This window comes from Apteryx mantelli, chromosome 3 (assembly GCF_036417845.1).
Source record: "Apteryx mantelli isolate bAptMan1 chromosome 3, bAptMan1.hap1, whole genome shotgun sequence".
NCBI classification, from domain to species: Eukaryota; Metazoa; Chordata; class Aves; order Apterygiformes; family Apterygidae; genus Apteryx; species Apteryx mantelli.
Genome location: NC_089980.1, coordinates 67,264,586 through 67,277,055, shown reverse-complemented (window position 1 = coordinate 67,277,055; position 12,470 = coordinate 67,264,586). Strand labels below are relative to the sequence as shown.

The 12,470-nt window shown below is 36.2% G+C and overlaps 1 protein-coding gene across 1 annotated transcript in view; it reads right to left on the bottom strand.

The window, feature by feature from the left end:
• ESR1 (estrogen receptor 1) overlaps nucleotides 1-12,470 on the bottom strand; it is a 174,868-nt gene that overhangs the window by 19,605 nt on the left and 142,793 nt on the right. Inside the window, exon 6 of the mRNA XM_067294757.1 lies at nucleotides 7,995-8,133. Within this exon, the coding sequence (XP_067150858.1) occupies nucleotides 7,995-8,133 (139 nt within the window). The remainder of the gene's footprint in view (nucleotides 1-7,994; nucleotides 8,134-12,470) is intronic.

Here is a 12,470-nt window from a genome sequence, read left to right as displayed (position 1 = left end):
CCCACCACATCCCTGTGATCTTGATGAGACTGTAGCCCTGCAACAGCACACAGACCTCTAATGTCTCCTCTCTGCTTCCCATGTGGCATGCATTACCCCATACTGCATGCATTAGTGTACAGGCACTTCAGAGAGGCACCTAGCTTTGCTAATTTCCCATGAGAGCTTCCCCCATCATGCTGTCTTCTCAGCACATCCTTATTTGTGTGCATACACTTGGGTGGCCCCATTCTGCTCTGTTCTGTTGATTATGAGGTCTCTATTTTCCACATTGTCCTTTGCTTGCCAGCCTGGTCCACCACTTCCTCACTTGATTATGAGTTGTCATCTCCCTCCCTCATCAGTCCTATTTTAAAACTCTCCTCAACAGCTTGGCCAGCTTGTTGGCAAAGATGCTTTTGCCCCACTTGGTAAGGTAGGTCCTGCCTCTTCCTAGCCATCCTCAATCCTGAAAGATGGTCTAATGATCATAAGAGCCAAATCCCCATTGTTGAGACCAGCTACGCAACCAGTTGTTGACCCGCAGGATCCATCTGCTCCTCTTCAAGCCCCCTCAGCACCTTTGGGGGTTGACCACCTGGGCCCCCTTGCCCTTGAGCATCACCCACAGAGCCATGTAGTCACACTTGAGTGTCTAATCTGGCTAGATCAGCATAGGCTCATCTGCTAAGCAGATAAAGAAAGAGAGCACAATATTCATATCAGCAGTTCCGAATTAGGTCAGAAACACGTAAACAATTAAGTACCAAAGTACTTGAATTTTTTTATTTACCTGGGTAAAAGATGATTCTAAATAGATCCACAAATAGGTCAGATAGGAGAAATCTCTACAACTCTGCTATCATAATTCTAAGAAAACTTTACTTTTAATTTTTTTTAGCATTTCATAACTTTTATTAGAAAATTGCTATCAAGGCTCTCCATTTAGGAGTATTAAAGTTGTAGCAGACATCTACCATGACAAATATAACTGGCTGAAAAACTTTATACTGGTTAACAGAAAGAACTTTTTTGGCTTCACTTGATTGACTTCAATCTGAAACAGCCTAAAACCCAAAAGACTTCAAAATTCCCCTTATATCAGAAAGGTAAAGAAAGTTTCATTTTGGAAAGATCAGCACCACCATTCAAGACCACTTAGAGCTGGGGACCTGAGCTTCTACTATCAGAGTGACTACATAGACGATCTTACCATTTGTGTAAGAAACAGGGGCTATCTGTAATCCAAAAATGATTTCATTCTTTCTGAAAACTTCTGGTCTATACCTACAAACCCACACATGGAACACTTTTTTCTAACAGCTGGAGATTGGGAAGATCTTAATGAAAATATTTTTTTAGCAGTTCATCACTTTCATCATCACCCAGCATCTCTTCAAACTGTGGAATGATCCTTCTGACTTTTATCTTTAATTTTTTTGAATTACAAAATCAAATAGTCTTTAAAATTTGCTCCAAGGCCCAGCAGAGATTCTGATTTTCAACAGACAGAACTGATAAATATTTTTTAAGATCCATAACTCTGCCTCTTGAAATGAATGTTTCATTCTCCGGGGTCTACTACATAATAATTAATCTCAAAATCTAATAAGAAAGGGAAAGGTGAAGAGAAATTAAATTATTTCAAGAGATTCATTAGTTCTCTACAGCTTAATGCATTCAGTTCTATCATGTAAGTAACCTGATGACAGGATGATTGTCTGAGTTGGGTTTCCAGTGAAGAACATATTGCAATAAAAGATGGGATGAAAATAAAATGTACTTTTTTTTTTTTCAAATTTATTTTGAATTGCAACTTTGGATTTGTTCCCTAGGTAATAAAGAGCAGCAAGTCACTAACAAAGTGTTCTGAATCAAACATCTGTAACCATTTTCCTTCCATTTTTCTAATAAGTCAACGGTAATTGATGCACCCACAATTACACAATGCCAAAAAAAAAAAATGTTCATTTGCTCAAGAGACAGACTGACTAAAAGTATGATGTCCTGATGGATTTGGAATATTTTACAAGGTGAGAGAATAGGAAAACATTCCATGATTTCATTCTGTTACTGTTCTATTGTATCTAATCTTTTGTCTGTCAAAACGTCTGAAAGTTCTAACTGCACAGAAAACTTGGGAAGACACTGTTTTCAGAAGTGGTGGGAAACTTTCAGACCATATCCATAAAAAACATAAATTATTCAGCCGCACACTCATAGCGAATGCCGTAAGTCTTTATGCTATTAATGCTAGCTGCAGTAAAAAACAGAACCATGGCCTCCTGCCATTGCTCAGTATGGAGATCAGTAAAGGGAAAACTCTTCAGTTTCTTCTGGATGAGAAAAAGAGATGAAAAAGCTCCATCAAGCACTGGAAGGGGAAATGAACAACAGTTTCCAAACAAAAAATGTGAATACGAGACACCCAGATTTCTCCATAAAAAGAAGAAAATATCCTGATATAAACATGGAAATACTGACTATATTTTACTGTTTTTTGAAGTTCCTAGACTGATTGTTTGCTGCTAGACATTTTTTCAATTTTGATAAGAAAATAACATTACAACATAGCAGGAGAACAACCATACTGGCTCGTACCAATGGTTTATCTAGCCCTGGGTGAAATATATAGGTCTTTGCTTAATACTGGTATCCTATATTAAGAAACATCATTTGTTTGTTTTGAAATTACATCTGCTAATTTCATGTGATTACCTCTATTTTTAGATTGGAAGAGATATAAATAGTGGATTACTATAAATCTCAGTGTGCTCATGACTTTATAGAATTCTTATTAGCTCTGTTTCATTCTCCTTTCACCATTTAGCTTCACAGGCAGAATAGTTGGTCTAGAGTTACTCTTTGTATGGAAGCTCATCTTTGTCTTTGAACACCTATGTTACCCTTCTGGGTACCCATCTGTTTTACAATATTCCTGTTAAAAGTGGGAAAAATCATAAGGGCACAGTTTTCAAAGTACTGATGAAACATGGATTTACACAGTGTTATAATGATGTTATGTATTATTTCTTTTTCCTGTCATAATGATTCCTGGGACGCAAGGTATAGTCTATTTACTTTCAAACTCTTAGTGAGCAATGAATTGCTGATTCCACAGAACTGATAGCTTTAGCAGTGAGATCTTGTTCTCGGTGGAACAATCAGCTAAGGATCCAGTTTATGAAGGTTAGGGTTACTCCCTTCCTATGTGTACCAGGTCCTTTTGTCTACACAAAATTTCTCTGATTTTTTGTTGTCTAGTCATTCAATATTGTGAAGGTCTTTTTGCAGCTCTCACTTGTATTTATTTGACAACTTTCAGTCATCAGCAAACTTTATTCAATTTACATACCTTTTTCCAGATCATGTATATATTGGTTGAATAGTATAGATCACTATATGGATTCCAAATATGATTTACCTGAGAAAACTGACCATTTACTCCTCTCTTTTCCTTTAACAATTTACTTAATCTATTTGATGACTTTCTCTCTTATCCCATAGTACCTTAGTCTCCTTAAGAACCTTTCATTATCAGTCTTGTTTAATACTTTTGGAAATCAAATGAGATCTCCCTTGTCCATTTGCTTGTTAATTTCTTCAGAGAACTCATATGTATTTTTGACACATGACTTCCCTTTACAAAACACACGGAAACAATTTACCACTATGTCATATTTAACCATGCATCCACTAATTCTCTTCATTACACTATATTCTACCAGTTTTCCTAGGGTGGACATCAGGTTTATCTGTCTGAAGTTTCACCAACCTTTTTTAAAAAGCAGCACTGCATTTTCCATTATGCTGGTACTGAGGCTGTTTTAGGTGAGAAGTTATCCACCTCAGTTAGCAATTCAGCTATTTCAACCATGAGTTTCTTTACACTGCTTGTTTGAGCACCATCTGGTTGGTAAGATACTTTTGAGTGACACTCCAAACCTTTAAGCAACCGCAGATCAGAGTGATATTTCAATGCAACAAACAGTTTTTAAAAAAATGATGAAATATGTCTCTTCCTTATTCCTGAAGAAACATTACATTTTCCTCAAAATTATAAACAGCCTATTGTCAGTCCTGAAAAATTTCAGTCCTGGTCTAATGACATTTTTAAGGTCTAGTTTCTTGGGAGCCGTCCAGACAGGAAACATCTGGCTCATCCCACTGTAAACCTACGCCTTTACTTCTAGATTTGCCTCATACAAGTTATTAATTTTCAAAAACAGCATATATAAGTATTGCATTTATGATTTTTTTTATTGTATCAGGTACTGCACATTAATTGCAAGCTCTTTGAGTTTATGTCTTTGCTGATTATGCCTATTTTTCCTAATCTATAATTATTGTCAGTTGAGCTTTTTTAATAGCATCAATTGTACACTGTAAAATGAACTAGTTATATGTGATGGGCAGACTGCTAAAGGTCCTGATCTTGAACCAAGACTTGAGTGATTAGGTACTGCATTAACAGAATAAGAAAATGCGCATTACCCCACAGAACACCCTATCTAATTACAAGGCAGAGTGGGAATAGAAAGGGATAATGAGATGATATTCATCCGTACAATAGCCAGTAGTCTCAACATATTGGCAGCTTAATTGTTCTGTATTTTTTTATAGGCAAAGCAAAGTTTTAAAGAAGGCATTTGAAGTGAGTCATGAAGGGCTATTTTGCAGATATTTTCAAGGACTTCCAGGTGTGAATGGTTACATGGGAAAATCACAGAGGTATTTGAAAATTTAACAAATAGACTCTCACAGAATGGGAAGAGAGTCTCTAAAAGACCTTCAAAGAAAAGACAAGCTGGCGTTTAATATGACACAATAGGAGGCATAAACTGGGAGAACAAAAAATCAGAGTTGCTCAAAAAATGGCAAAGTAGGAACATTATTTTAAATGCTTTTCAGATAGATATGAACAAGTATTTGTATTTTTCTAGCCAAGAAGAGGGAATGAAGTTGTCCTAATGAAACTTGAAATGACCTGAGCTTTATATACAGATGGATACCAAAGACTATATCTTTGAGACTTTAGACAGAAAGAATCTGTCAGATATAAGATAAGCCTGAATGTGAAAAATGAAAGAGATGTATAAATTAGAGATGATGTCTGGCAAGGAATGATCAGAAAGAGGTAGAGGTGCAGACAGAGTGTGGCAAAGAGCTCCCTATTAATGACATTGAACTCGAGCTGAACTCCAGAAAAACACAGGTTAGAGACAGACCAAGGTTTTAGTGTCTGTAGTTGGTGAGTCTGGATTAGAGACAGCAGTTAAATTTATATTTGCAAATACTGTTAACCCCATACATCACGTAACAGGGAAAGAGCGATAGGGATTCAGGACAGAATGCTGTGGACCCTCATAGGAAGATGAAAACAGTGAAAAGGAGTACGCTGTAACAAACAAGCTGAAAGTTAAGGGCAGAAGCATAGATGAAAGAAAATTGTATTATTGTGTCCATCTCTTCCATTATTTTAACCATTAAATGGGATGATTTCATTATTTAAATCGACAACAGTAATGCATTAAACAACATTTGCATTCTTCTTGCAATATTTGTCCAGGTATTTGATTCAGTTGAACGACTCCATTGACTTAAACACACTTTGAATTGTGCTCTGTTCTGTCTTCTCAAATTTTACAAATATGCTTTTGCCCTATAACATTCTCAAAAGGCAAGCTGCCTAAACCAAGGCAGCACATTGCTAACACATAGTGTTAGCACTAATTAATTAGTACATCAACAGTTAATTAACATATCAGTTCTCCCCAATGTCAAGTACTTTTAGTATTTCAGTTTCAGCAAATATCCCCACCAAGTAGAGCGAAGCAAGTATATGATGCCTTAGAAATACAAGATGTATTATGTTATTTGAAAATGAGAACATATATCTACATTTTTAGAAAGTCTTGTTTGAAAGTCAGAAAACAAAAAGCTTGTTATAAAGTTAATTGATTTTTCATCTCTAAAATAATGTATGGTTCCAGTTGCACACAACTGTTTTCCTTAATCCAGCAGAGAGTTGGCTGAAACCACACGAATCATCTACTCCTCCTCCATTTTATTCGGAGTATGGGAATTTTTACTTGTTGAGGAAGAAGTTTCACATCTTTTCCCCAGTTCTTTCTCTTAGCTAAGAGGAAGATAAACAGTACTCTGGCTCTGCTCTTCAGTTTTCAATTTTTTCTTACAATCTGCATTATGAAATGTGGAATGGTTGGGTCTTTGGAAGCTAGATTACAATTTATAGTGCAGTTTTCAATAATATATTGTTTTTGCTTTCCTACAGTAGTAAATTTTACTTCTCAAGCGAACTAAGAAATTATTTTAAAACAGTAATGTTTTCTTGACTTTTTGCCCAGTCTAAGGTGGCCATACCTGCAGGTATTTTCACTGCACAAAATGAGAATGTGTTTTATACATATCTTGTTCCATGGCACACAGATCATGTGCTTCCACAGATAGAACAGGGTTTTTACTAAGGCAATAAATACATCTAATTTTTATTCCTATGAAATGTTACATATTATACTGTTAGGCATTTATATTTTAATGAAATATAAATTATAAGTGTAAACTTTATTTTTTTGCAAATAGATAAAAAAATCAGAGGTTTAGCACTGCACATGTACAGAAATGAAAGCTCAGTTTCCCACAGTTAACAGAGCAAAGCTGCTCAAAACACGTAGCAATAGAACATTGTTAGTAACCCATGAGACATTTTGTCATACATTTTTGGAGCTTAATGAAGCAGTGATAGTAGATTTAAAAGAAATTTAAAAGTCCAATTGTTTTATTACTTACTATAATGTTGATGTTATCAATAGTAGAAGAGAATCAGCTTTTCTGTTAATAAGAGTTTTGTCTGCTTAACCTAACAAATGGCTGAAGGAGTTGAAGGCACCACCTCTGACTTTGTTCCCAAACTCTGCTATGGTTTCCTGTCCCTCCAGAAGCAGGGTCGAGAGAGCAGGGTGCACGTCCAGGTGTTGGCTGCTTCACCACATATTCTAGCACCTTAGCTCAGCTCTTCCTTCATCCTCAGTTTACACCAAGATGCCCAACTCTGCATGGAAGTGACTAACGTCCACACACAAACTCCCTTCTGCCAGCTCTGTTATGTGGGTGGCAACCTTCAACAGAGGAGCGCTACCAACAGCTAGGATAACTATATCTTTACCACTTTGTCACTAGATTTGCCACAGTCTTTTGTCAAACCCCTAGCTCACTGTTTATTCTCCTTTAACACTCTGTCTCAGGGCAGAAATTTTTCATGACTGAAAAAAAGAGCACTTGTGTATGCATTAAGATAGCTAGAACACATGTTTAAAGACTATCAATCTATCTTCCTGCTTTTATTCATGAAAAGACTGCCAGCTAAAATCCAAGATATTGTTGTATGACAGGCACATATTTTTCCATCTCTCATTTAGAAACACCTACAGCTTCTTAGCAAGGCTGGCTAGAAAAGTCTTAGGACAGCAAGCACGTAAGTTTTACACATTTGATTATGGTGTTTGGGAAAAGAGAACCTTATGTCTTCTCCGCAAATGAGCAAGTTTACAGCCTAGACTCCATCGGGATTTTGTCCCATAATTTTGGCTGGCTGCTTGGATCAACCAATTTTAACTTAGTCTACATGAGAGGATTTAGGTAAGCAGAAATAATTATCTGAAATAAAGTGATTAGGATTCAGGAGTTTATCCTTCTTAGTTTTGCAACAAACTGTACATATTATAAGAGGAGCTTTCTGCTGTCTTTGAAAGAAAGTACTTCCAGCAGCAGATGACTTTCAAAAGTTTTACGTGTCTACTAAATTACCAGAATCACATTCTGGAGCATGTCTAGGGTTTAAAAGAACCTCTTCTAGTCACAACTAGGTCAATCCTGCTTAACTTACGACATACTGTCAAACTGCAATATTAGCGAGATGACTATAAGCTAAAAATTACTCTGGTTGCAGTAGAAACAAATGAACTTAAATAATTAACAACAGTATGCAGACTGACCTGTCCAGTAATAGGTTAGGTGCAAATAAAAGCTTTCCTGGGTGTTCCATGGAGCGCCAGACTAAGCCAATCATCAGTATCTCTAACCAGGCACATTCCAGTAGATGGACCTGATCATGGAGTGTTAAATCCACGAATCCTGAAAGAATAAATAGGAGACAGAGTAAACATACTCCAGTTTTGCAAGTGGAACAAAATTATTAAGAGAATCAGGTAAAAAACTGCATTTGAGCTGGATAACCAAAAATAAAAAGCAATAAAACCCGACATTCGTCCTCTCTGCATTCTCTGGGTGAGTTTTGTTTAATTTTAGGTGCAGTGTGGCTCCATCCTACAGAGCAATCATCACTTTCCAGGGTCCTGGCTGTGCCCTGGCTGCATCCAGAGCAGGGCAAGACACAGCAGAGCATCTCCCTCCCCGTGCCTGTGGCTCATGGCCTGGGAAACCAGGCACACTGCAGAAAGGAGCAGCAACCTGCTCCAATCCTGGGTTGCCTGGGACACGATGGAAACAACTCCTATAAAATGCAATGATAGCTCTAATCAGCTAATCCCAGAATAGTTTTCTGGTGGAATAGAGTTTTACAGGCTCAGGAACATTCAGCCTATTGCAAGTGCCACATCTGGATTAAAGAGGGCCTAATACAGCATTTCAAATAAATTAGCAAGCAAATGCTGATCACAGCACAGTTAGAACTCATTGATGAGTCATTTGCTTGTATTTATATTGGATTACAGCATCTGAAGGAAGAAGCTACCCTCTTTCATTGTATGTTTAAACAACACTAGAAAGAATGGATCCAAAATGAGGGCATGGCTTACAGCAAAACTTAAATACAAATATGAGAATAATGATGAAGGTAGACAAGAAAGCGTAAAGAAAGCTGGTCTTTCCTGTGTTCGTTTCATGGAACAAATGATACCATTGTCTCACTGAGAATCTCACTTTTCATGAACACTACTTTCAGTCCAAAGTTTCAGTCCTTGGGATTACATAACACAGTTTATTAGACTTATAAGGTTTCTTTAGTTTCATGAACTTGTTAAGAATAAAACATGCAGAAGTTCCTTCAAAACAAATATTATTATCCTTTACTAATTGTTACATAGCAGTGGTATGGATGTCTGAAACATATTATTGATCTTTGCCACAGTTTAATATTTTTTTTAAGTTGCAATTAATTCATATTAGTCTTCAGGATACAATTTACAGGGTAAACTACCTTACCAGCCTGGTAAATGGCACTGATTTTGCTTTTGTGCAATGTTCTCACTAGATTCAATTTCAAATAATAAACCTGACATATTCTGGAGTACTATCAGGGGGCAGGGCGGGGGTAAAGCATGTGTTTCTAAAGATAATTGTTGTGCTATAAAATGCATTTTTGAAATAACAAAGAGAAAGAACAAAAAGAGTTCACAGAAAAATTAGAAAATATTTCTATGGCATCTGTTCTGTAAAACAGCAATAATTTTTTTTAATGAAAATATTTGAGAGCTAATCAGTCCATTCATTAAGAATCATTCAAAAAATGAAATGGCTTTGACATATCTGAAATAAAGCTCATGTATCAACCACCAAGAGTGGATGTAGACAGCTGCATTACCTGCTCTTTTTCTGAAAGTGGTAGCTATCGTAAAAAAATAGTTTTCTTTTTTCCCCTGCATTTTTCCTTTATTATCAAATGCAAAGATGACTTTCAGACTTCACACAGATGGAATGGTATTTGCCTGAGTCACCAAACAGCCTGAAACAATAGAGCTGAAACTTAAACCAGCAACGTTGTTAATAATAAAGCACTAATTGCAACATTCAAGAATGAAACTGGCAAAAATAAACTGCTATCCACATATATGGAGAACAAACAATAAACACTATGTTTCCTATTAAGTATTGTTATATTTTCTTATGACAACACATCACAAGATGGAGTTTTAATTTATGACTGACAAGCACCCCACCAGTTCCCTGTGTGGTACCACAGTCCCTGTGTGGTATTTGACATTTGGATTCAGGGCATTAAAAGTCAGTTATATTGCCATCATTTCACATGATTGCACACTGTTCTACCATGGAACGTTTTCTTTGCTGCAGAAAAACGGAGTTTGTTGCAATTGTGCTAATTCACTTTACTGTAAAACTCTGCTCATTCTACAATGCTCTGGGTGCCAAAATGTTTGGTAGTGCTGTAAAGCCAGAGCCATTTCTCAAGTCTAGATTCAACATAAATGCAAGAACAAAGAAAGCCACAGGTTTCTTTTCAAACTCAGTGCACATTCAATGACTTCTTACTTTTCAGTAGTCTTTTCTCCCCAGAGTTTTGCAAAACATAAAACAAAACATATAGGAATAACATCAACACACATTGAAATGTTGCTACCTTTGCCGGGGAGGACAGTAATTGTGTGCTATAGCAGAAACCAAGCAGGAATTAACAAATCTCACAGGGTTCAAAAAATTTTTGAACTTTTTTTCGGTATGCAAAACAGGATCCCTTTCTTCGTGTAATTCAGTTTAACAGTGTGTCAGTATTTTAAAAGATTAAATAATCTCACAGCCTGACATCTACTTTGGGTTATAAAGCAGAACAGTTAACACAACCTTGATTAATACAGGTTCAAAAGGCTGTAATATAATAATGAACATGAACTGTAATTCATAGAAAACCTTATCAAATTAACTCGATGGCTTTTTAGATGATATTAGAAATTTAGTTGATAAAAGTATTAGTTTTGATGAAACAGGCTTCTGTGAGACATTTGATTTGACAATTCATGACATCTGATAATAAAACTGGAATACAAAAAAAATCAACCTGCAACAGATTAAGTGAATTAGAATATTTTAAATGACAGGTCTCAGTATGCAATGGCAAGATGGTAGTGATAATCCTCATTGAACTGACATGTTTCTAAAGGAACCCCATACAGCTCACTTCTTCATCCTACATAATTTTTTTTAAAGAATGTCATGGACGAAATCAAATCATAATTCAGATGGCATGTAGAAAATAATGCAAAAAGCAGGTTAATAATGGAAACAACCTAGATCACTGGCTAGCTTCATGATAAAAAATACAAAGACATACATTTAAAATAATGAACATTAGCCATATATACAAGATGTAACAGCAGTAGCTCTGAAAAGGCCTTGGAAATGATGGAGAAAAAGCTTTCAGTGGGAAGCTGCATCTATAAAGATAATGCGCTTCTTTATAAAAATCCAGGGAAACTTCAAGAGAGTAAGAAAGTTAAATTACCTTTGTGTTACCCGAATCTGGTAACCACCCTTCAAGAAGGAGGATGACAAATTGGAGAGAATGATGGAGAAACATCAAAATGACTACAGCATTGAAAAACACACTCTGTAGTGAAGAATACCCAGGATTTATTTACTCTTTTTGAAGCCAAATACGTTGAAGGGGTTACATTACTGCAATTTGTAAATATCTAAACAAGAAAGAGAAAATATCATTACAATGACTATGGCATAGCTTAGAAGAGCCCATGCTGGAAGTTAAACCTGCACCAAGTCAGACTATAAATGAAGGGCAATTGTTAACCACAATGATAGTTATTAGCCAAGCAGCATACTATAATTCCATGAGTTTGCCATGATTGGAAATGTTAATCAAGATTTAATTATTATTTTTAAGACATGTTCTTGTCCAAGCAAGTTAATTCAGAATAATGCTACAGGAGGTTAAATTAAATAATGAATAAATCATTAGTCACTTAATCACTCAGAACATGCTGCATTTTAATGCAGTGCACCGCATCAGTGTTTTCTTAATGTTGGCAAGTTTTGAAAGAAAAAGTATTTTTGGATTCTAAATTTTCAGTTATTGTGCTCTAAAGGAAAAGAAACACCCTCACTTCACTGTTGATAAATTAATTGCTGCTTATGGATGTAACCTACACCTTACTCCACGTAACAGACTGACCTTATAAGACTTATCAAAATCCTTGTGTGGCCAAAAATCACAAGACCTAGACTGCCCTTATGCCACCATGCACCATACACCTGCCAGGAGTGAGGTACTTGTAGTTTAAAAGGCATGGCCACACCATCCGTATTTCATACAGAGATAAGTTAATGGTATTTTTGAGTGACTGTTAATAAAGGACACAGTGATTGTTCCAAAAGCTCTTGTACAAATATGAAAATCTGAACTTCTGAAAAGCCAGAACATGCATATAAGTCAGCTAAGGGTAGGTGGCAATTAAATTTATGTTCTTAGCGTAGAACACAAAACAGTAATGTTTAAACTAAACTGATTAAGTCTTTTAATATAAACCCTTCCAGCATAAAGCAGCAGTATGCGCCACATCAGTGACAATATGATACAGCTCTCTCTCTCTGTCAGACAATAAGACACCTTGAAGCAGCAGCAGATCCATGGAGGAAAAGCTATAAGAATCCCTACTCTGGCAAGCAAGATTTATTTTACAGAGGTGAAATAAATCTTGAGAATC